Source organism: Mastacembelus armatus, chromosome 10 (genome assembly GCF_900324485.2).
Source record: "Mastacembelus armatus chromosome 10, fMasArm1.2, whole genome shotgun sequence".
In the NCBI taxonomy this organism is placed as follows: domain Eukaryota; kingdom Metazoa; phylum Chordata; class Actinopteri; order Synbranchiformes; family Mastacembelidae; genus Mastacembelus; species Mastacembelus armatus.
In genome coordinates, this window is record NC_046642.1 from 17,089,731 (window position 1) to 17,115,408 (window position 25,678).

A 25,678-nucleotide genomic window follows, 5' to 3' on the forward strand; every position below is an offset into this window, starting at 1 on the left:
ATGTGTGTGCTTTCACAGGAACCTTCCTCTTTGTGATTTAAAGCAACATTTCATGCTCTCTGGTTACATTTGTTGACATCACTCAGCCCTTAACAGCAAATGTGATATGATAACTCAATCAAGCAAGACGCTAAATATTGAGATAAGCCCATAGTGACCCTGGAGAAAAATATGAGGCCAATCTGTTCCAGCCTGTTTCTATGTTACAGTCACAATTACTAGAGATTACAGCCAAATCACTTCCACATGGGCTCAATGAAAACTTTACAATGTCTCCCACAATACATGATGAGGTTACTCTGTGTGGACTTAAACCATCAGAGGAAAAAGGAGAAAAGGTGAAAGAAGTAAAGGAGAGATAGGTGGAATCTCAGAGCAATAGGGAAGAGTGGAGAGATTTGGGGGATAGGTGGAAGAGTTTTGTAAATAGCTTATTTTTGATCCATCGTGCAACCATCATTTTCTCTCCCAAGAATTTCTGTTCCAAAATCTGTCAAATTGGAAACAAATGTTGTGGGTGAGACCGCACGAGAATAAAAAACATTCTTGTTGTTTCACAATCCACCACCAGAAAAAAGCTGGCTCGGAGGAGGAATAAAAGAATGAGCAAGCAAAGACAAAAATCAAAATCAGCTTCAACATCACAGAGTGCTCCAAGACAGACCATTAAAAATATATTTGGATAAAAAAAATAGACAGGCATAACAAGGGACTGTACAAAATTATTAGGGGGTCAGAAATTATACATTATACATTTTTTCTTTATACTGAGAGGGGGGTAGTCATTTTTTTTATTTTTGGGCGAGGAGGGGTATGTCTTTTAACTTTTTTCCCATCCCAGATTTATATTTTATTTTTTCATTTTGAGATTTATTGCAAAAACATGGTTTTTGTGTGCCCTATACCATCCTGTCATAATTCTGACAACTGGTGGCTTCATGAAAATTATTGTTCCATTTTAACTGTACCAATTTATCAATGCACTTCTATAACATTGCAGACTCTGAATAGACAGCTTAAAAAGATCAAAATGAGCCTGTGGAAAAAGAAATACCTGATTTTATTCCATGCATTTGTCTTTCTTATTAAAACCTCCTGCTACATTATTCAGAGAGCAACTTGACCAGCAACAGTTTGAGATGAGGAGCACAGAAGTCTGGTAACTCCACACCTCCTAATTTTTTCGTTTTCAGACTTGTGGTCTTCAGCACAAACTGATGCTGACTCTAGTGACATAACTTGAGAACATTTATCGGACTTCAGGGAGCTCCCTGTGGTGCAATGGCTTTATCGAACTGTTTTCATATATAATGGAGTACTCTGTAAGCAGACTTTTTTGAGCAAAATCAGTGGTGTACCCCTGTAAGATATTAAGGTCTAAATAGTAGGATATTAATGTGTAACTTTAGATACATTATTTTGAGATATTAGACTAGCTTGTTTTTTTTTCACATTCCCAGGGAGTGTAAAAAAAGATGCTTAAGTGAAACATAAAGTCTCACAACCCCCCTCCCTCTCCAATAATTTTTGTGCAGTCCCTAAGTCAGTGAAAGGAAGGGGGCAATTGTTTGGCTAAGTCAAGTCATTTCTGTGTTTCCCCCTTTTCCTCCATAAAGTGAACTTGTTGAAATGTCCTCTTTGTTCATAGCAGCTCCTCGGTCAAACAATCCAGGGTAAAGTAGGAGTGTGTGGTTGTTAACTCAGGCTGGCATACCTGTCTTGCTTTTATAGGTGGTAAAAACTACTAATCCTTCAGTCGAGTATTTACTTAGTACAAGTTATGCTTTCCTGGACCCTAGCTATGTATCGCTACTGCTCCCTGCTTATATATTCTTGGCCCTTGATGTATTCCTGGCTCAGGAAACAACTTTTAGTGCCCCACAAGGGCTGAGTGAGAATTGACAGTATGTGCCAGAGTGAGAGCGAGAGGTAGGGGGCCTGTTTTAGTTCCACTGTGTTTGTAAGGTCACTCAGAGTACATCTGTATGGAGTGGGAACTCACTCGCTTTCACTGTCACAACCACTCACAACAGCCATCTGTAATGCTGTTATGTGGAGCACTGTGTCCCTTTGTCCCTTACACTCACACACACACACACACACACGGGCAACCACACAGTCACTTACACACCCTCACACATATAAGAACACACACGTGCGAGCAGATACACACACTCAAGCCCACAAAGACTCACGCGGCGTCACCATTGACACGACAACAAATGAACCAGCACAAACACACATTAACATAATGCTAGGTTCTAATTGCTAGACCATGTGTTTCTAATGAAAAAGTTGTTTTAGGGTTTTATTCCACTCAGCTGTCAAACAATTCACCCGTGTTTTGAAATATAATTGTGGTGACCGTAAGAGTTTCGAAACCAAACCAAAACATTGCAGTGATCCTGGTTTCTAATGTTTCTAATTTGTTAAAATATGCTGAGTGAATGACAAAAGTAGAAGTCTGACCTGCCAAGAAAAACATATCAGCGGCAGCGCCATGTGGAAATACAGAGTCTCTTTTAGAAACATGATCAATGTAACCTTTGTTACAGGAAGGCGAGGGAAAGAGAGAAGAGGGTGGAGGTGGGGATAAAGAGACAGTATACAGAGACAGTAGATTCATGTTTGTGTACATGTTTATTTATCACTATACCCGCAGTGAATACAGTAAAAAACTGAATTTAAGTGGGCAGTTTCGTTTCAGCTTGAGCTCCACATACTGATGTACATGCATTGTTGTGGTAAGCTGAAGATTTTTTTGTGTGGAGCAAATATGTTAGCCAGTCATTTTCATAAACTGTCAAAGAGTAAGGAAGACGAGAAATATTTAATCACTTACAGATGGAAAGTATATCGTATACATCTCATTTATGCTTTTTCTCTCTCAGGCTGGACTGAGGAGGATGTGTACCCCCCTCCCCCCTCATCCCACACACTTCTAGCCCAAAACTAACATACAGCCTGGAAGTGGGCTGAGGAGTGTATGTGTGTGTGTGTGTTGGTTAGAGGTGGAGAACGAAATTCATATGGCTGTAGAGCATCTCTTTTTTCCCCCTGCTGCTTTCTGCTTCTCTTTCTCTCTATCTCCCCTTCCCTCCCCATGTATCTGTTTCTCTGAAGAATAACATACAAACCCTCTGTGAAAGGATTCATGGTTTATTAAACCAGAGGTCCTTTTCCTGTTTCAACACTGAGAAGAAAAAATAAATACCACAGTTTGTTTTCTCTCCCTCTAGCTTAGTCCTCTATCTATCGCTCTATCTATTTTCATATAGTTTCTCTCAAATTCTTTTTTTTTTCTATCACCCTGGTTGTGTCAGTCAATCCTTCTACTGTGTTTTAAGAATATTTTTTCCCCAGAACCTTCCCTGCTCTAACGTTGTGTCTACTGATTGTTTCAAGTCTGTTTTTCCATTTCTTGGACACCAATCTGCCACCCTGCCTATTAAAGAAGAGTGTGTGACCACCCAATGGGTCCCACTAGTTTACACCCCATGTCTATTCGGTCAGTATGTATGTGTGTGTTAGAGGAGGGCAGACTAGGATAACTCAGGGTAATGTATTGTCCTGGGTGTGCACCCTGACAGTTCCTCCTGCTGCTGCCTGGTCATTCATTACTACTAATTTGACATGTTTACGGACCCCCCTCCTAACATTACATACTTAAGGCAATCGACTGACCTTAAATGGAAACACCTACAGCCGTGCGACACGTCAATACCAGATGAGGGTGTTTGTGTCTGTGTGTTGTGTGTGTGTTTGTGTGTGTTCTCTCGTGCGTACGTACCTGTGAAGCTGTGCATCAATACTGAGTTAGTGGTTAATCTGCAGGAGCAGGTGAGTTATGTTTGGAGGGACGGTTTCCTGCATTATCCAAGTAAGTGTGTGTAATGCAGCTAAGAGGTGAACAATGCAGGAAGTATGTACGTGTACGTGTGTGTGTATGTGTATGTGTGTAAGGGGGAGGAGGGCAGTAGGTGAGAGGCCAAAAGGGAAATGTGAGAGATTAGACCTTTAAAGGCCAATATGTGTTTTAACTTCAATCACAGCTTCTCTAATCCCTCCCCTCCCCTTTTTGTTTGTGTTTTTACATATTCAGCACTTAAATACAGTGTTGTGCCATTAAATGGCCAATCTTGCATTGTTTCTCACTGATACACTACATTAATCACCAATTAGCTTGTCCTGCGAATGGCCACCTCTCTCATTAGAATATGATAGAATATAATGGTACTTAATGATGCTTAGGAAACATAATTAAATGACTGAGCTGTAGAACATGTGGAAGAACCACGGTGCATCAATCAAAGACGACCCTGTCAATCCAGCACTCATCAGGACTGAGCGGTAAGGGTGCGTGTGTGTGTGTGTGTAAAAGCAGAGGGTATGGGTGTGTGTGCTGAAACCACTGGCCTCTATCATGACCTCATTAGGGAGAAATGAAGGGTGGACGTGTCCACATCACAAGATACCATTGGTGCTTCAAAGTGTGAATGACATGAATATGTGACTGTCTCTGCCTCTGTCTGAATGTCATTTGGTCTATCTGGCTGCACTGGAACAGATGAGGGAAAAAAGCCATCTCTCTGAAGTATCAGCTTCTAGCTCTAATTAGCATGTGAATAAATGGAATAAATAATCTATATTATTTATGGATTTGCTTTTATCATTAATCAACATAACAAAAAGCTTGTCTAATGTGTTCACTGCAGTCGCCACTGTACCGGCAGCTGAGGGGAGGATGCAGGGGGGAGAAAGAGAGAGAGGGAAGGTAGGGGGACAAATAGCTTATCTTGTGTATGTGTGTGTGTGTGTGTGTGTGTGTGTGTGTGTGTGTGTGTGTGTGTGTGTGTCTGTCTGTTTTATTTTAGTAGAACAATAAAGATAAGTGTTCTACATGCTTGCTTAACACACACAGTTCACCGGCCTCCTCCCCTTCTCCCTCTCTCTGCTGGCAGTGGTGAAATCCATCTCTCTATCTCTGTCTCTCTAACATCCATTACATACCCCAGCCCCTCACCTCCATACGCATTAGGCCAACGCACAGTAAATTAGCAGCAGCAATTACAGGGAATATAAAGCATGGGCTCTGCTGGACTCCCTCTGACAGGTACCACACAGATCATAGACAGACACCCACAGTCACCGGGGTAATTACTGTGGGAAATGTCCACACGCTCTCCTGTAAGTGAGAGCGCAAACCGAAATGTGAGTGCGCACTCATCCTAGGTATGTCTGTACTCATATATACTCCGTCTTACTGACAGGCGTGCAGCCCATGTGCACCTGTCAGTACAGGCCAGGAAAGAAACTTGCATCTCCCTCAGTCTCTTTCTGATGGCCATTATGAATATTTTCCAGCGCGGAATATTTTTAATATTCATTTCTTCTCTCCTTGTGTTTTGCTCACAGTCTAGGTCTGCCTCCATTCTGAATACCCCCACCATTCCCATCCGCTCTCCTTTCCATTTCTTTCCTTTTGCTTTCTTTATCGGGGATCCCCATGGGGACTCCTGTTTTCCTTTCAAATACGCGTCTCTGCTCTTTCTCCCTTCATGTGTCCATGCAGGGAGGAGAATGAGAAATAGGAGGAGGAGAGCGAGGAATATGTGCATTAATATATTTCATTAGGATACTAGTAGCACAGAAGCTCCTGAACAGCACCTCTCTTGATGTGTGAAGGCTCTGCCGTCCACATCCAGAGGAGTTGTTCTCCAGGAATAAGGTCTTTAATGTTATGTATGAGGGGCTGAGGTCTGGTGGCCCCACTCCGCCCTCAGCCTCCTACTCCTATTGTCTTCCCTTCCACACTGACCAGTCTATTTGGGCCTGAAAAGCTGCTGGATATAAAGAGCAAAATGGGTTCACCTTTTGTCTATATGTATTTTTGATTTATGAGTGTGTGCATGTGTTTGTATGTGTGTGTGGTGCACTGTGAGCTGCATTTTGGAACGCTGAATCCCTAGAGCTGTGCAGTGCAACACGGCAGTGCTTGGCTCGCTAATCAAAAACATTAGGCTCCAGGACTCATTTTCCCCAGCACTGAGTGTGTAACCTCCATAATTCAATATCCAACCTCTTACTGCTAAATCGTGCACACTACAACCCACTTTACTGTTTGTCAGCAAACTATAACGCTGTTATTAGATATATGGGAGAAAAAGCCCTGTGCAGTTATGAACCTTTGGGCAATTAAAGAGGGAAACACACACAAGCACACACAGAGTTTACAAGTCCTTATTTTATCAGTACTTCCAGGTCGTCTTGTTCTCCCCATTGGCGGTGCGGAAGCCAACAGTTACCGTGGAGACCCTGGAACACTTTGAGGTCAGCAGAATCCTGGGATCCGCTGTTTTCACAAGCTAATCCAATCGCAGCTCCCTAAATTAGATATGCAAAAAATAAAAAAGAAATTAATTTTCTGCTGATGACCGGGTATGCAAATGATGACTCAATTATGGTGGGCTGGTGCGTTCGCAATTAATAACCTTGGAATCATCATTAACTAATATGTTTAGGAGGAAACTTGTCAGGCTAACCATGTTCACCATGCCATCAGTAATGCATTAATGAATTAGATTCATTAGAGAAAGGAGCCAAGCTGGGGAGAGGATGCATGTCTGTTTTTGACCTGTGGAATAAGCTTTGGTCTCCATTCTTAGTTAACCGCCTGTTGGGCATTTGGGGATGACATTTTCAGTCAAATGAGAAAATTAAGACACAAATGCCATCCTCTTAGGTGCTCTATGAGTTGAATGTATTCCATTTGACATTGGTTGGTGGTATGTGAGAAGTGAAAAAATTGGCATATTTTTAAAATAACAACATAACAACGGACAAAGTCACAGACAAGAGGTAACTTTAATTCAACATTGTGAGAGTCCAAAAGTTATCTTACAGCTCAGTTTTCATCAAAAACAATAACAATCTATACAGTAGAATTTTTCTTTCCTTATATCATAGAGCTGTTCAGTGTATTTGCAGTCAAAGACAAAACAGAGGAAAAAATAGACACCAGCTATTTGGTTTGCATCTTTTTTGTTGTTTGTTACCTAAATACAAAACTTTGTCACTCATTACCAATATTCATAATCAGGATGGAACTTTGCTTACAAAGAAACCATTGTATGACAACAGACCTCTGTAGTTCATTTGAAACAGATATGGTGTGGCCCCTCCCATCCTGGCCCAAACCAGCACAGGCACACAAGTGCCTGAAAAACACTCATCTGTCAGCAGGCGCCTCTGTTAAAACGCTCCTTTCTACCCACTTAACAAAACCAGGCTCTAGAAAAGAAAAGCAGAGAGAAAAGCCCTATTCTCTGTCCAGCAACAGCTTGAAGACACACGGCAGACACAAAGAAAAGACTACAGAAATGGCTGAGGGGTCAAGGAGCTCCTTTTCATGCTTCCTCACTTGTTCTTGTTCTGCTTAGCTTGTAATGAAGCTGTATTGTCCAAAGGCAAATACATGGAGTAAAGGATTGGGGGATCGACTGTCAGATGCTGGAGTCAGATGCTAGAGTCAGACCCATGACTCCATGCGTGAGATTAAACTGTGCTGTGACAGTGCTTGTCTTTACTGTGGGTCCCTTTGTACTACAATTAAAACAGCTCTGTGTTGTCACATTGTTGTGATCCTTAATCTGAAATATTACCGTCATGCCATTGAAATTATTTCATTAATTGAAAACAAAAGCTACATAATCGCTACAGAAAAGATAAAGTGAACACTAAAGTGCAATGAGCACAGCTGAGCTAGGCCTCGTAGTGGTGACCGTCCTTCAAAGCGTGCCATTGCTGTAGCATTATAGTACATTGGGGTGTGTGTGATTGTTGAATTATGGCTCTTTGTATTCTAGTCTGGCTTCACCACCAAACAGAGTGAGTTTGTGCTTTGTCCCCAAGTTCCCATGAATTCCTCTGTGGCAATAGACAATTGTGGTGAGGGTAGAAAACTGTACAAGTGATTAAATGAAGAATGGGTTTGCATTGTTAAGGCATCTAGACTGCTGGTAAAGATTACAGTGCCAGAAAAAAAAGAAAGAGTATATAGATACAGTGTGTAAGCAGGCATAAATAACACAGGGAAACAAAACAGAGGGGTAAAAAGAGGAACACAAAGAAAGAAAAACACAGAGCAATTTCTTAGTTCTCTTGGTTTCCACACACAAAAAGAAAGTGTCACTCAAGAGAAGAACCCATGCATATTATCAAGAACAGTATCAATCTGAAAGCCTCAAAGAGTTCAAACAAAAAGATATAGATTTACAGTATATATTAATGTGTGTATATATTCTTAAAAAATCTACTTCAACCAAGTACTCTGAATAAGATGCTACCTTTTGCCATACAATAAACATTTTCATAAGGAAAAAAACAGAAACTTTTTATTAACTTACAAATAATACAAAAATAGACAATGGCATGTTTGGAATCAAAAAAACAAAAAAAAACAACAAAAAAAAGCATTTTATACCTATGCAAAACAATCAACATAAAAAACGATAAAAAAAGTCACATTTAAATAGTGAGAGACAACAGCAAATAATGAAACAAAATACAGTGAAATATGTTCATATGTTAATGTGTTAAACTTACACGACACAACTAAACGAGAGTGAGACGCAATGTACAAATACGAGGGATAAAAACATTATTTATAGGATATTTTACAAGAATCCCCTTTTTGTATCCAAATCCATGTTTCTCAGGTTTAGCAGATGAGATATTTGACAACACACAGTAAATCTATCTTCTGTACTGAGAAGCTGCCTTAAGACATTTAATGTTTACATTTTTAAACTATAGCTATTGCAAAACGAAAAGAAATGTCAAATGAAAAATTCAACATTTTGTTTTTTATGTACAAAAATATATCACATATATCACGCATTTATTCTAATTTAATATTTGCTAGACTCCTTCAGTACAGTGCTGGCTGGATGCACGCTCTGGCTTTTCAAGTCTTCACTAAAATCTCTGACAAAAGGACAATTTTGGCTAAATCATCACCTTTTCTTCACGACAAGCAGAAAAGCATATTGCATACAGCTCAATCCTCACAGTTTTATTAAAATTCAAACAAACCAAGCAAAAAAAAACAAAAAAAAAAACAAAGCGAGAAAGAAAGGCATGGTTTCTGATGTTGAAATATCATAGGGTGGTTTTAAAAACACCATTTTTAGTTTTATGGGATAATTAGCAGCAAAATAAAGGGGTTGATTGTGTTCTTTTCCGTATTTCATTGCTTTTTGTGTTGTTGACCTTAGTTCCAGTTGGCCAGTGTGTTGTGATGTGGTTTTAAGCTGGCTGAGCTGAGGAAAGCATCTTCTATTGTGTCAGAGGTTATGCAAACTGCATGGCCAACCCAACACTTCACTGCTGTTTGTGTGAGTTACGGATTGCAGCATTGGCCTCTGGCAGTCAAACCCAAACCTTACAGGCATAAACATAAAGATAAATAAATGCTTTTTTCATGAGGTCAGTGTCACACTGTGGGCAAACTATCAGTCTCTATACACTCCATCCAACGTGGTGCCAGAGAAGCTACACTAATTCAACCAAGAGGGAAATAACATCACAAAGGTTCGTATTGTCCCTTTTTTTCCTCCTCCCCTGTCCCTTCAGATGATATCCCAGTGGAAAGGCCTGAGTTTAACAGAGTCCGTCGTCTTATCTTGACTTCCTTCAGTTCAGCTCCGGAGCATAATCGCCAGACTCCGCTACTGTGTCTTTTCCTCTCAACATTCCCAAATCTCCAGCTATCCCAGATCCTCTACATGGGTGGAACGATCATCCCGGGAATTGCTGCTTTGTGGGAAAAGAGGGGGAGGAAGAGGGGAGTGATTGGGGCATGGGTGGTAAAGAAAGAGAGAGCGAGGTCAGTCATGTGATTGCTGGGTTTCATCTGTCATCACAACAGTCACATAACAGAAATGTGCTCCAGCATCTGGCGAACAAAGACGACTCTCCCTCATTATCTCTTCATTCCGAGGCCCCAAAATCAAAACATTTTTCTCCGCTGTGCCGCTAACTTGGCGCGCAACGACATCATTCAACTTTTCACAGGCTTTCCGAATAGCTTCATGCAAGAGCTGCCACTGTTAATTGTTAGCAGTTACATTGTGTAAGCCCATTGTGCATCATGGAGCATAATTCAAACATGAGAGAGAGAAGGCAGTGATGTGGGATGACAGAGGTGATGAAATTACATTCAGCACTCGAACATGAAAATGGAATCCATGAGCCTTTCATGGGGAGCTTTAGTCACATTTTTACCTTCTTATATCATCCTCTGCTTTGTCACTAGCTCCTAAATTCACCTCCTCACTCCCACCTTCCCCTCACCCCTTTCCCTTCCCCCCATTTCTACACAGAAGCCATCACAGGGAGGAATTTTTCATATAACATATTGGCATATTGGGCCCTATTGATTCCTCTCTCTCTTCAATCCACTAATTCCCTGGTTATTTCCTAAGTGTCTTCAGCTTGTTGGGATTAACTGAATGGTGTGTGTGTGTGTGTGCGTGTGTGTGTGTGTCAGTGTGATCAGTGCATAGTGACCACTGGCCCTTGGGTCATCATGGTCAGCGCTCATCAACGCTGACAGAGGAAGTGAGGAAGTGCTTAGGTTGGGGCTCTGATAAAGATTCCCATCCATCATTTCTCTCTCTCTCAGGATCTCAACACCATATAACATCCTGCCTAGACGAACAGACCCTGTGCTGCATTCAGTGGAAATGGGAGAAGAGAATGACCCATAGTGGCATAACACCCCTTAACCGCACCCCTACCCCCCCACCACTAACTCTTAACAGAAACATCCAATAGAGCACAGGCAGGAAGCAGGAAGTGAAAACAGGAAATTGAACACATATGGTGTGGCATGCTGTCTCACTGACAAGTCAAGAGTGACAAATAAAAACAGAAAAGAGAAGGAAGGGTAGAGCAGGATGAACTGCTGGTGCAAATTAGATGTGCAGAGGAAAGAAAAAAGACAAAGAGAAAATGAAATAGAGGGATAACATACTTCAGGAGAAGGCCAGGCCCTGCAGAGAGCTGGCTGATGAGTACTTGCTAGAGTCCACAAAAGACTGATCTACAGTGAGGAAGGAAAGTGCAAGGGTTCAAGGAGGATAAAGAAGGGAAAAACGGGGAGTGGAGAGCAGGAAGAAAAGGAAGATGGGACAAAGAAGTGAAAGTAATAGTGAAAAATTTGTTATCATAGGGAGGTAACCAAGAGCAGGATTAAAGCTTAAGGGTAGCTTCAGTTTCATTTGATGCCATGTAATAATAAATTGTACTACTGTAAATAAATGCTACTTGTTAAGCAGCTACCTTGCAGGCTGTTAGCATTAGCGCTGGTGCACGTGGGCGGAGGGGAGTTTTGGGGTCGTACGACGGGGGCAAAGGCGCTCTTCTGCTTGACGGCGGCAGACACCATGTTGGCTGGGGAGAAGGAGAAGATGCCAGAGGAGCTGCTGCAGTTGGAGGGCAGACTGGTTGATGAGGCCATGGTGGGGCTTGACGGGACAACTAGAAGAAGAGAGATGGGTAGGAGAGTAGGGGTTAAAGGGGCCGTGGGGAGCACATCAGGGAAGAAGGACGGTGAAGAAAGATGAAAACGGGAAGGGGAAGGACAGGGTTAGAGAGAGGGCCGAGGGCAGAGAACAGGTAGACGGGACGAACAGAAAGGGACTGGTCAATGGACGATGGCAGGAAGAACAATATTTTTAGACTCATATCAGCTGGCTGAGACTGTTTTGTTATTAAGTAAACATCTGGAAATAAGATATTCCATAGCTAAGACAAAAATGTGTTTAGTTGCAAACTTGCATTGAAACCAGCCCAGAGCATTTATTTTCCTCTGATCAGTCTGTTTCGATGACTCATCTCATGCTCAAGGGTTGCAACAAAGTGATAAACACACAAACACGGGATGCTCTACTTGTAATTCGTTTTCAGGGTAGCTTATAAACAAGGTTCTCCAACATGATCTTACCACAGTAATCATGCCACAGATTTCAACAGCTAGAGCCAGTGGTTCAAATGAGTACAGCAAATAGGCTGATAACATCTGCTCAACAATAAAGTGTATTTCTAAAGTGTCTCTTGTTGTTTCAATTACCGACAAGTTCCACACTGTGTAATCGGTTTCGGCGGTAATCAATCTAATAATCAGCCTTGTAATCAGTATAATAATCTGAATGCTAGATATTGGGTCACTCCCCAAAGTGGAACAGTCAAATTCTTCCACCATGTTGTTGCAGAACTTTAGAAGTTTGCTGTTTGCACTGGTGACTCGAAGCTAGTGAGCTAGCTTCCTCCATTTTGGATTATCTGATTGGCCATTCCTTGAAAGCAAGGTCATGACATCTTGCTGTTGGTCATTTATGCAAATTTGCACTTCCAACTCCCCCAAAGCTAAACTCCACTGACCATCACAATTCAATAAAAACAGATGTGGAAAATAAAATTTACTGTTTTAAATGCTGGTGTGACTAGGCCTGAAAGCCTTAAGTTTATGAAATTACATTAGTTATATTTGGATTTCACACATAGAACATAATTTTGAAAAAAAAAAAAAAAAGAAATTTTACAAATTTACAAAAACACATGCATTCTTGAAATAAGGCTTTATGGAAGATGTGCTGGATTTACTGTTGCTACAAGTTGCTGATGACAGAAGGTTATCTTCACAACACAAGCCCTGTCTCTTGACATCATCCCATCTATCCACTTCTCCTGGGTTTGTCTTTTGTCTGCTAATACGCTAAGAGCATTTTCTCCCTCAGTGATTTTACAATCAGCCGAGTCGTATTTCACCTGCCCTCTGATATCTGCTTCAGCCTTTATTGTTGTTATTATCCAACACTTAGCTTTTATGGCTCTTCCTGACAAATCCTCGCAATAAAGTCATAATCCATTTATGAAGGGCCTAACTAATCAATTAATGAAAATTGGACCTACAAAGGCAGGCCGAGGGGCCATTGATTGAAAGTGTCTGTGTGGGGCCGATGAGCCTGTTAAAATACTTGTTAACACCCAGGAATCAAAGAGCTGAAATGGAATTGCTTCTCTAGCAATTAGTTTATTGATTTAATCAAGGGTCTTTAATGTAGAGGGTGAATATGTGTGTGTGTGTGTGTGAGCAGAGGTGGTGGTGGTGGTGGTGGTGGTGGTGGGGGGTGGGGGGGGGGGGGGGGGTGTCAGGGGGGTGCTAGGTGATCTGCTGCCCTGGCCAATAAAGTGGGGATTTGCGTTTGACTCTGTTCTTAGAGAAACAGATGAGCCAGCTGAACTGCACGACTTTCTCTTTTTTTGTGTGTCATTTCTTATTTCCACCTCCCTTTCTCAGCTATCAAAGACGTATTCTTTCAGTTTCACAAGGCTCTGATTCCGTCTTTTCACCTTTTGTGATTTTGTCATTGCCCCTCTTGGTCTCAGGATTCAGGATGTTGTGTATTTACTCACTAGCATAGGGCGAGTTGCCTGCAGATCCATTGAGGAAGTTGGGCGAGGTGCCCAAGGTTGCCATGCCAGAGTTAGCGTAGCCATTCATGCTAGTGGACACAGAGCTGTAGCTACTCTGTTGGGGTGTGGAGCTGGGGACATAACCATGAGGGGACACACTGCTTGTACTCCTACTGAAACCTATGGACAGAGAAAGAGAGGGAGACAGAAAGAGAGTAGGTGTGAGGGGTATAGCAGATGGCAGACAAAACAAAATGAGAAAGCCTACATGCGGTACTGCCAAATATTCTTTTCCCTATGTGGGTAATGGACATGGCAATATAAGCCAAAAAAATGTTTTTTTGAAAAAATTTAGACAGCATATGGCAGAGCGAGAAAGCAATGAACAAAGCGGAGGAAGAATGATATAAGCGAGAACTTGCTGCAATCCAGCTACAGAAACAAGAGGCCTTTAACCTTACTGGCTCCTTTCCAAAATTAGATATATTGATAAGGCAATTAACACTGCGGCTCTCTTGTAATTTATAAAGAATGAAGCCAGTATTTCTGACAGGACCTTTTTCTCCTTTATGCTTTACAGGGGCAACGAGCAAAAGAAGGACAAGATGGAAAGAAGACTAAAGATATACCTCAGGTCCAACATGCTGACAATGAAGAAAAAAAAAACAGCAGATATTGAAAATAAGAAATTTCTGCTCCATAATGCAAGACGGACTGCACTTCACTAGTCTCCTCTTCTATAATTAGGTGCCACCATTCACTATTCTCATCATTCTCCATGAGCTGGCAACTGCATGCTAAAAGTGCAGCAGCTGATATCTGTTGTTTCCTCCTTATCTTCAGATGTTTACAGATAAAGATGAAGGGCAGAGGAAGAGGTGAGGAAGCTCACTGGAAGTATTGAGATACATCCAGAGGCTAATCCATCCACTCTCCTCTCCTTCCCTTGATACATGTGATGAATCACCGCTGACTGCACCCACATCTCTCTCTGTCAGACAGGGGCCGACCCCAGTCTAATATACACACCCCTAGGACCCACTCATATTTCTCCATCGTAGTCCATCCATGGCTCTCTTTTTTGCCATTCTTCACTCTCGCAGACTTCCATTCTTTCCTTGACTAAAGTTTTTCCAGTTTGTTGCTGCTGCCTACTCTGCTCCGAGTCTTCTTCCTTTCCTCCTTTTTTAGATTCTGACTTGTTTGTTCTATGCTTCTGAATGACCTACAAAAGAAAATTTCCCTATCGCACTACTCATCTTTAGTATCCACCACAAAAAAGAAAAAAAGTAAAAAAAAAAAAAAAACCCAAATAAATCAGTGCTGCATTTCTCATCATAATAGACCTTAATTGCTTCCTGCTGAGTTTACCCACCCTGATTAGCTGTTTGTGCCACCTCTGACCCAGTGAAGGAGTTTACGGCCATCATGCCAGCATGGACGGAGCTGCTGCCAAGACTGGCTAGCTGGTTGTGCCCTCGTGGCACTGTTGTGTACAGGGCCTCTGCGATATCTGCTGCTCGTTTCAGAATCATCTCCTGACAATGAGGGAGAAAAAAAAGAGCTGTGGTTAGCAACAGAGGCAGGAGAGGAGAGGAGAGAGAAAATATGCCCTTGATGTAAGCTTTATGGTCTCACAAGAATGCTAGATCTCTACTCAAGATATTGCACATGTAAACCTAGCAGGCTGAGTGGTTTTTATCAGTGGTCATTGGGAGTGGTGGGATTGGTTCCAGTAAATGGAGGATAGGCTCATTAACAGCCTGCCTTTTCCTCTCTGCTTTACAGTATGGAGCCATTCAGCTCTCCTCCTCCTTCTAGTCTAGTGTTTATCCCACATCGCCTCATCTGCCTAATCTTCCTATTCTCTTCTCTTTCCTCTATATTTAGCTTATGTTATACTTCGCTTCGATTCTCTCTTGGTGTATAAGCTGACAAAAACACTAAGATATCACGTGTGTTTACGGGTTCAAGGTCTTGCGTGAACATGGCAAGGTGCCGCAGTGCTAGCGGAGACACCCTCTTTGATGCTGTCAGTGGTCCAAAGCAGAAACAATTCTTTATGTAAGAAAATATATAGATATATATTGTTTATTTACTTGTATTTTTACCTGGTTATTGTGAGGCATCCCGTACAAGGCCTCTACCAGGTCTGCTGCTCTTTTTAAGATCACCTCCTACAATTGAGCACAGAAAAAAGAAAGGGATTGATCATGAGTGTAACAGCCCAAAGAGTTCAGTCACTTTTATTACATTTCACTTCTTACATTATGCTGTGAATGCAGAACGGAGAGTGTGAGAGCGCAAAGAGGCAGACAGAGGAAGGTAGAGGAAGAGAAATGGGCCTGTCCCAGCACTTTGTTACTAGCTGGGCAGTTTGGGAGAGCAGAGGGAAGATACCGTTATCTGTGAATAAAACATGAGCCTATATCTCTCTATCAGTCAACCATCTTTTACATCTTCTCCTCTCTACTGTCACTGCCAGATCATGAATCTACTGCACATGATCACACATCAATCTTATTTAACACAACATGTCATCAGGTTGACGGCTCTACAACTCCCCTCATCAGCTGGGACACACCCGTCTTCTGCTCTGTATTAACCCTGGTAATGATCCAAGTGAATAGACCTGCATCCGCTTTTGTGTGATAAATGTAGAACATCATTGCTCAGGTGAAAACCGCCGAGTGGAATTTCCCACATCAAACATTTATCCTAACGTAGTGTTTCTCCACGCTCATTTTCTACTGCTTACCCTCCTTTCTCTGCTCTCTCTGTCTCTATTCTTTTCCCTCCTTAAGTGTATGAGTGTGTGACTCCAGGCAGTCGTTATACATGTGTGTGTGTGTGATGTAGACACCTACAGCCCTACGAAACCCTTTTTAAAAGTTAATGTGCCGGGGCCAGGATATATGCTGGAGGCGCGACAACCAGAAAATTGCAGCCCCCTCCTCTCCAACCTTCCCCTCGTTTCATTCTCTCCCTCCTCTTCCACTTGTGCACACACACGCTGCGTGCTGTACCCTCCTGAGTGTATCCCTCGCTGTGAACAAGCCCTGGAGCATGTGTGCTCTCTGTTCCGTGACACGCTGCCTTTCAATCAGACCTCATATCTCACACACACACACACACACATACAGAGGCACAACCGCACACGCAGCCGCACACATGTGGAGGCTGTTGAGCACGCCCAGGACATGACGAGAGGGTCAGCAAAGCAATAAAGATTGTAGAGCGCTGTCCGAGGTGCTAAATTCACTCAATAATGGGAGCGCTGCCTCTGTGTTAACCTCCCATTACTAGCACTATCTGGGGGAGGCAGAGAGGGAGGTAGAGGAAGGAGGGGCGGTTGGTAAGAGGGGAGACCAGAGAGGAGGCCTGCTCGAGGTGATTGAGAGATGTAGAGGCCCTAGGTAGTTAAGTGGTTCTTTAGTATGTATGCACCGCTCCTCGCTTCCTTCTCTCTGCTTTTCCTCGACGCCCCATGCCTCCCAGGGATTGCTAGATAGGTAGATGGATGGATGAAGTGAGGGAGGGAGAGGAGGAGGTGGAGGAAGCGAGGGAGGAGGAGGGGAAATGAGGGAAGTGTGAAGCATTAGGACACAAACAGATCCCCAGCTGGAGTGTAACGGTGTTCAGGGAGGACATGTGAAATCTCAGTCACTTCATCTGAATTTTTTTTTCTGCCTCTCTCTGCAGCAGCCATGAGTCTCAAAGTCTTTCAGCTCATTCTCCTTAGGGCCTATACTCTCCTTCTCTTATCTCCTCCTCCAATCTATTCTCACCTGCATCTCCAGAATCCTTTCTCTTGTTTTTCTCTTCTTCCTCATCTCTCCCATTCTCTCTATTAATCACTTTTCCATGGTCCTGTGCCCTGTCTGTACCTATCAGTCTCTCGTTAGCAAAGGGATCTGTCCAGGAGCTAAATGCGATTAGGCAGCGCTCCAGAGTCATTCTGATAAACAGATAAATGTGGTTAGCGCCGTGCTGCCTCTCTAGCTCTGCTGCTGTAAGGGGAGACCATTTCCTGGGCGCAGGGTCTCTTCCCGTAAAGTCAGGCCCACAGAGACGTCAACAGGAAGGGGAACCTGATCCAGAGCAGAGCCTGGCCTCGTCTGGCAGGGCGGTCACTCATTAGCTGGCCCCAGACCCCCGGCTACACCACTGCCTTAGCTAAACACCCTGCAGTCTGGCTACCCAGCACTCCTTCCTCATTTTGACTGCCTGACTATTAGCTACAGCGCAGTATGGAGGCTGTTTTCAGCTGGACACTAGATCATTACCACAACACAAAGAGACAGAACAGGCACTGGCAGATATCCTGCTTGTTCCCTGCTCAATATGTGTGTGTGGATTCATTAAGAATCCCCCCACAGAAGGTGCCACTAGAATGGAATACATTATATTCCCAATCAATTTAATCTCGATTAAAAACAGCCACAGAGAGGCTTTGCCAAGGTAGCCTTGGACATTTATATCTCGAGAAGTTGCCAGTGTATGCCCCTCTCTCTAATGATTGAGCCCAACAGTTGAGAGAAGTGTGGTCAACAAACTGTTATTACCTCAATAAAGGCACAAATCAATAGAGCTGAAATGAACAACCAGGCCTGCCAGCTATCGCTGTTCATTTAGAAGAGAAAGAGACACCACTGAGCGAGGGAGGAAGAGGATGAGAAGAGAAGAGATGGATGGATACAAAGATATTTAGAGAGATACAGGGGGTTGATAGGCTAAAGACCAGAACTCACCAGGACAAGTCTTGTATCCACCAGACATGACACACAGCGAGGACAAGTGATTTCTCTGTCTTCCCTCTGCATCTACCAGGGCTCTCCATCTCTGCCTCATGGTGACTTCTCTACAGTGTGTGTCTGAATGTGTGTGCAGAGAAGTGCGCACACATAATACACACAGAGAAGTGTGTTCTATGTGTATGTGTTATGTGTGTGTGTTTTCACTAGTTTGTGTGTGTGCTGGAAGTAATAAAGTCCACCAGGGGTTGACTTCGATCCACTGACCCAGCAGGAGGTAAGACTGGACAGCTATGATGGATCACCTAACCTGCTTCTGCCTCTCTTTTCCTCTTCCCCTCAACCTCTTTTCCTCTCTCTCTCCCTTTTCCTCCCTCTGTACACCCCTTTCCTCTCCCTTTTTGCCAGTCTAAATGACCTTACACTTTGTGGAAGGATGAATAGATTGTGTGTTCACTGCAAATAAAGTGTTTGTTTGAGCAGAAAATCACCATGAACATATGATAAAATGCGTGCATACAGGAGAGTGCCACATATAGCCTACTGTCTATAGCACACAATCATTTCTCGGTATGTGAGGTCATGCTGCCCTTGTGCCATGTATATCCATATGTGCTATGAAATCCTAGATGTTGTCAATATGTCCCTGAACCAGTGTTACCAAGACAAATTCCTGTAAAATAATTGCATGTGTCAGCCAGCATGAGCATAGACACATGAAGGGGTGGAGGCACTGTACCTTGGGTAATCTCTCCTGGTCTCCGGGGTGTCTGGGGATGACCTTCTGTAACCTCTGGAAGCCATAGTCTATAGTTGGTTCGTTCAGCGCTAAGCACAAACAGAAAGAGAAGCGGAAAAACAATGTTTAATGCTTGATTCTTAATAATGAAAACACCAACAGTTCAAGAGCAACTAAGAGATACTCCAGGAGAAACGAGTGATGACAGAAACGACAGAATTGAGCCTGGTTTTACATGAATATTTCAACATTAAACTAAAGATGCTGAAAAAGTGGGTGTTCTCTATTAAGTCTGGTGTGTGTGTCTTTGTTTGCCTGTGATGTAATGAATCTCTCTCTGTCGCCCGCTTTGGTGGTTAATAAAAAGACTGTCAGGAATCAGGCACAGGGTATGTGTGTTTTGTGTGTATGCATGTGTGTGTGTGTGTCCTGTGGTCTTGCGTTGATCAGCGACTAATATAAGCAATTACAGAGCCTGGTTCCAATATAACAAAGGCTTGATCGCTCCGGGGAACAAGCTAAACACACACACACACACACACACACACACACACACCGTCACGTACACGTGCATGCACACAAACACACACACAAAAAGTCAGATCATCCAGGCAGCAGGGAGAAAGCACTCTCTCGGCATGCTGTGGTCGTGCTACGGTAATTGAATATGAGAAGATTTACCATGAATATTTAAACATTAGAATAAATACAATGAAGATCTGAAGCTTATAGTACAAACACTTCAGAGGAGGATTGTTGGATAAGTGCTCTCTCCACATAATTCATTCCTAATGTACTCTCTCACTCGCTGTCTTTTACTCTCTTTCCCCCTTTGTCTCTTTGTGGGTTGCCTGGGGAGTCAATGCACAAACATGGTTAACAGCCATGACTACTTTTCTGGGCTGCAGCCTTTAAGATGCTGCTTCTGTACCGAGTTTGTTGCCATGTACATGGCTTTGACATGCGTGCATCTGCAGTTGTATGTGTGTAAAAAGTGAAAGAAAAGGAGCCATTATGCGTGAGGACTGCCTGCTTGTGTCTGTGCTGTCCGTCTGTTTCCCCTGTGGGTCGCAGCTTGGACGTTTCCTGAGGGCTGATGCCCTGGTCGCCTCACATCTGAGCAGCCAGGCTGACTAGGCGGCCCCCAGAAAAAGGCCCCTAGAGGCTATGAGTACAAGCTGTCCTGCTGGACCTCTAGTGACTTCACCATGGTTGCTCCTGAGCCATTCATTCAACACACAAACCACAAAGAAAGCAAAGAGCAAGAATCAGTGATGCTCTGTTTTGGCAGTGCAAACGCATTTGGACAGCTCTCCCAGTGGGCTGCTCCAGTAATCCATGAGACTGAAAGCAAGGAAAGGTGAAAAGCTAGAAGCAAAGAGACAAAAAAGTAGAAGCAGAGATGCCACAGGCAGGCTCAACTTCTGAAGAATGACTCACATTACAAGCCAGCTGGTCCTCTGATAAAATAAGCCAAAACAATGAGATGATCACATGCAACAAATAAAGTATGAATTATTTCTGAGGACAAATATTTGACATTACTTTCCTATTCACTGATCTCCCTAAAGCCTTAAGGAGGATTTGCCCTGGATTAGGCCTTCAGTCTGAGGAGGGGATTGTTACAACAACATCCTCTCTTTCGTCTCAAAGGCTTTTGTTTTTATGATGAATTTTTTATCAGTTCTCCACAATGTGCCAAATGAGACTCGAGTGAACAATAGCATAAAAACCCCAAGACATAGAAAGATACCCTCTATTACAAATAAAGAGACAATTTTGGTAATTGAGAGTGGAAGTAATATTGTGTCTGCTCGTTTTCAAGGACCATAAACTGGAGGAGGAGTATGTGGGGGACAACGCACACCACTAACTACCTAGCTGTGTGTCTTTGGGGATTATCTTGACATTTTATGCTCTTATATCTATGCTCAATATCTCACGTTTCACAACAGGAATTAGTGTTGGAAGATGGAAGAAAAAAAAAATACTCCTGCCTCGAAAGTGGAGTGGTGCTGGTACACTCCAGGATTCAAAGCACACTCTCCTATACAGGTATATTTATAATCCTTAGCTGTCGCTCTCCAGAAGAGCAAATCAAAGCCAGTAAAACATAACTGCCATAAATAAATGAATAGATGAGCAACAGCCGTGGACTGGAGGGATTCACCTAGCAATCACCCACATCAGATCAGATCAATGCTCATGGAAATTTCATGAAGCCTAGAATCCACACCGCTTCATATTTCACTATAATAACCCACAAAGCTGCAGGGGGAGTGTGTATGAAGGGGTGAGGGGGTAGAAGAAGGCAGAGAGGAGGCTAGGGTGGAGGGGGCAGAGGCGTGTTAGAGGTATGTGCTTTAGGGGAGGAGTAAAAGGGTTGGATGTTTGGGGCGCAAAGAGTAGCAGGTGGAGGGGATGAGGGATAACTGAGAGGTCAGAATGGTGGAGTTGTCCTGGAAACATAAGAGAGGAGGAAAGATGGAAGAGGAGGAGGAGGAGGGGAACTACAGTAAGTGTCCAGAAGCCCTGTCTCCTTCTCTTCCCATGTCATGAGTGTGTGTGTGGGTTGTGTACTTGCAGGGTTAGGTAATTGGCTCTGAGGCTTGATGTTAACACCTTAGCAGGCCCTCAGACAGTGGGTAAGGAGCTGATCATATCACAACCTTCTGTTTCTCTCTCTTTCTCACTCTCTACTCCTCAGTCTCCACTCTCGCCCCTCACATCCCTTTCTCCCTCCCCCCATTGCCCTCCCCTCTGCAGTCTCCAGTGCTCAGGTGTGATCTCATAAGCGCTGCCTGGCGATCGATGCCGCCAGTGGCAGGGGGTTCAATAGCCCTGAATTACGGCTTCATTTCTCCCCCCCTCACACAGATGAGAGCTGCCCCCCTCCACCTCCCCATCACCACCATTACACACACACACACACACACACACACACACACACACACATACAGACACACAACACCCCCACCAACTACTTACAATCCAGATCAATACCTTACAATCTAATTTTTATCCATTTTTCCATAAACCCAGAGATTGCGTTTATTTGCAGAATCCGACAAGCTAAATAAAGCATCGCTTGAACATGTCATGGAGACTAATGCATGGCTGGAAATTCATACACAGAAAACAGATGAGTAGAGCTTTTTGCTCTTAAAGGAAGGGAGAGGCAGAGGCTGAGGGAGGAGTAGAAAGAGAGGAGGATGGGGAGGGAGGGGTGGGAGGAGGTGGGGTGGGGAGATGACACTAAGAGATTCGACAAATCAGTGGAAGTGTGGATGCTAGTACAACCTACGCTCTAATTATCTATTGCAAAAAGTGAATGTCGACAGTTAACAATACCTGACAACACAAAGCCTCAATGTGTGCATGCAAATTCTAAAAAAATCTGGATGAAAAGTGCACACTTGAATTAAGATATAAGAAAACGTAAGAAATTATTCCCCATGGTGAATGCTGCTCATTTCAGCAGGGTATAAAATAATCTGTGTTCGAAATTCATTTACATCATCATCATGGAGCAGATGCTGCTGTAATAAGAAGGGAGAATGCTAAAGAGGGAAGACAAGCCACATGGTGCAGAAAATTAATCTCAATCTCAAATAGAGGTGTGAATTTCCTTGCAGTTAAGACTGTGTGCAGTAAATGTGAATGTGTGCAGCTATCTGAGCTGGCCCTGTCTCCAGCTGGAGACCAGCCGTTTTAATCAACAGCAGGCCTCCACCCAACCTCAATAAAAGACAGCATTCACAAATAGGAGCAAGACAAGTAATTGACCAGCTCGTGGTTGCACCCCATTTTTATTGCCAGATGACATGCATGCTGTACTACTGTGTCTGCGATGTGTGAGTGCTCTCATGCATGAATGTGGGTGTGTCACATGTCCACATTAATGTAGAATGCGTGTAAATCTATGGTAACTTTGTGTCTGTAACAAAACATTCAAGAGAGTCTCTCGATGATTATCATACAAACTGCAAAATCACAACATCAGTGCGCCCATCCTCGAAACTAAAAAGCTTTGGCATAATCTGAGGAAAAGTGCAACAAGCTGATTTTATCACTTTGTAGATCTCCTTAATTAGAGCTAAAACAAATTGAAACTTTAGAGACCTTGTTCATGCTTTCAACATTTACTGCAGCATCATCTATGTTTCACCACTGTCTGCAGTGTGTAAAATGACAGACAATGATCCCTCTCTCTCCACTCCTAAAACTAATTTGGAGCTCACAGTAAGGCAGAGAGAAATGGAGAGAGATGTCAGCAGCATTCTGACTGGTTTAAATTCTGTTCTTGACTTTTGTCTTTTTCAGCGCTGTTCCTGCACCTCCTCCACAAAACTGAGTGATGTTTCCTACACACGTAATCTGCACTCAGTGCTGAAAAACTACCCCTAATGTTTGTGTGTGCGCGTGCGCGGATGCGTGTCAGTGTGCATGGTGTCGGCCTTAATGTGAGCCAGCAGAGCCTTTTAATATCAGCAGAGGCTGTAGTGGAAGCACTAAGCGGACAAGGCTGCATACTGAGGAGGGAGGGATTGCCTTTTGAACGACACGGGTGATTCATCAACTCCTCCAATCTATGGCCATCACTATGTCACACACACAAACACACACACATGGGCCCTAGTGGCAGAGAGTATTATCACTCTATATTGCATTGAGAAAAGAAAAGGGAGAGCTTCTCTGATGAATGTTACAAAGACAGTAATCCAGCAAAAGGTGATACACAACCAAACATGGAAATACACTGGTACAGGGGAGAAGGGTAGGGGGACAGGCAATGCCCTGATAATGAAAGAGAGAGAGAGAGAAAGAGACAGGGAGATTAGGGAGAACTCTCAGCCCCAAAGGTGGGTAAGGCAGAGGGCAGAGAGAGGAGCAGAAGGGGGATAAAAGGATAAAAAGACAGAGGAAGAGAAGAGAATAAAAAAACATTCTTATCAGTGGAGAGCTTAATTGCCTTTGATGAGTCTAATTGGAGCTTTCTGAAGTCTAATGGCAGAGGAGTCCTCAGAGACGGCAGAGGACACATTACTGTAATAGCTTCTCTCTGAATCTCCTCTGCACCAAAAGTCCCCTGCTTCCCTTCTCTGTCCTGAACTGCAGCTTTTTTTTTCCATTCAACAATGGCTGGTTGTGGAGTATCAATGATCACATATAGTAGCAGGTTGGGGAGGGGTGGATTAAACCTATAGATGGGTTATGTGTGTATGTGTGTGTGTGTGTGTGTGTGTGTGTGTGCATATTGGGTATATTTGCAAAGTAGCAGTAGCAGCAGTATTGGGTATGTGTTGACTTAATTAGTGATGTGAGCTGCTCGCTTTCCTCTCCTCAGCAGAAGTTGATTAGCAATGCCAGCTGTCCCCAATGTAATTCAGCGTGCGCATGTGTGTGTGTGCATGTAATATACGAGTATATGCATGAGTGTAAGTGTGGGGCTGTGTTGATGTGTGTGTGTATGCTAGTTGCCAGCTGCCACACAGTGCTGCCAATCCTCCATGATTAGTACCCACTGGCAACTGGGCTCAAACTGGTGCCAAACAGACCCAGGAGGGCAACATGGCCCGTGGTAATCCTCCATCCCTTCCTATCCCATCCCATCCCAACCCATCCCATCCCATCCTTCTCGTTTCTCACCCACCTCTCTGTCTCTTCAATTGCATTTTGCATTCAGTGCTCTGCTCATCCTCCCTTTGCTTTCTGCCTCTCATTTAACATACCAAATGTGAGCAGGCTCTTCCTCACTACAATAAGGGGAAATGATAAAAAAAGAGCTGATAAAGGAGCTGTGGGAGAGGTACAAATACCCTCTGAGGGTACAGAGTAGTAGCTAAAGTGATGTGTGGCTGAAGAGTAGAACTGGGATCCGTGCCTCGACACGGTTGACTGTGTCATCTTGAAGGTGCCAGTGCTTGGCAAGCAGCATCACAGTGTGTGTGTTCAGCTCCCAGTGGATGACCTCTTGCTACCTCTAACCTGTTGAGATTCTTCTATGTGCCTCTCCATAGAAGCCAAGAGGCAGGCAAAGAGAGCAGGGGATGAATTCATTCAAAAGAAGCAAGTTTTGAATAAGTGAATATGACAAGGTGAAAGAGTGGAGGGCTGGAAAGAGATAGGACGTTTATGCATACGGTTCCCACATGTCTGGCACATTAAACGGATGTGCACACACAGACACACACCTACACACATTTATATACACACATAGCTCTATGAGTTTGGCAGAGTGCTGGCTGTTGGACAGCCCTGGCATTGCAAAGGCTGCCCACCCATCTGCCCTCTGTCTTAGTAATGCAGTTACTTGTCAACGTGCATGCGTGTGCTTGGAGTACATTCACAGAAGCAAACGCAGCCTTTGCAATAAGTACACAAACACAGAGTCATAATTATGACGCATGGACATGGATTCTGTCCCTGCACAGTAATTAGGACACACACAAAATGAAGAAAATGTATGCCGGCGATACGACACACACACTCTCACAATGGTGATTTTGTCAAATGTTGGCAATTCCAGCTGGAGCTTACGGCCTAAGTCTATCAGTGGTTGAGATTACAGACAGATTTATGTGATTCACAATCTCCCTGGGGACCTGTGGCCTCGCATTGGTTAATCACTGCTTCACATTCACTCTCTCTTGCTCTTTTCACCACACAGCTATTTCTCTGCATCAATAGTGTGATGTCACACTCG

The 25,678-nt window shown here is 43.4% G+C and overlaps 1 protein-coding gene across 4 annotated transcripts in view; it reads right to left on the minus strand.

The window, feature by feature from the left end:
• Positions 1-6,845: 6,845 nt before the first annotated feature.
• The window catches only part of ebf1a (EBF transcription factor 1a), a 54,173-nt gene continuing 35,340 nt past the window's right edge, over positions 6,846-25,678 (minus strand). The window contains exons 11-17 of one of the 4 annotated variants that reach the window (XM_026329938.2): positions 18,973-19,061; positions 15,591-15,656; positions 14,855-15,017; positions 13,480-13,659; positions 11,344-11,541; positions 11,036-11,104; positions 6,846-9,816 (exon numbers count right to left, since the gene is read on the minus strand). In XM_026329938.2, the coding sequence (XP_026185723.1) occupies positions 11,037-11,104; positions 11,344-11,541; positions 13,480-13,659; positions 14,855-15,017; positions 15,591-15,656; positions 18,973-19,061 (764 nt within the window). In that variant the 3' untranslated portion in view covers positions 6,846-9,816; position 11,036. The remainder of the gene's footprint in view (positions 9,817-11,035; positions 11,105-11,343; positions 11,542-13,479; positions 13,660-14,854; positions 15,018-15,590; positions 15,657-18,972; positions 19,062-25,678) is intronic. The other 3 variants (XM_026329937.2, XM_026329940.2, XM_026329939.2) reach the window with 3 other exon arrangements.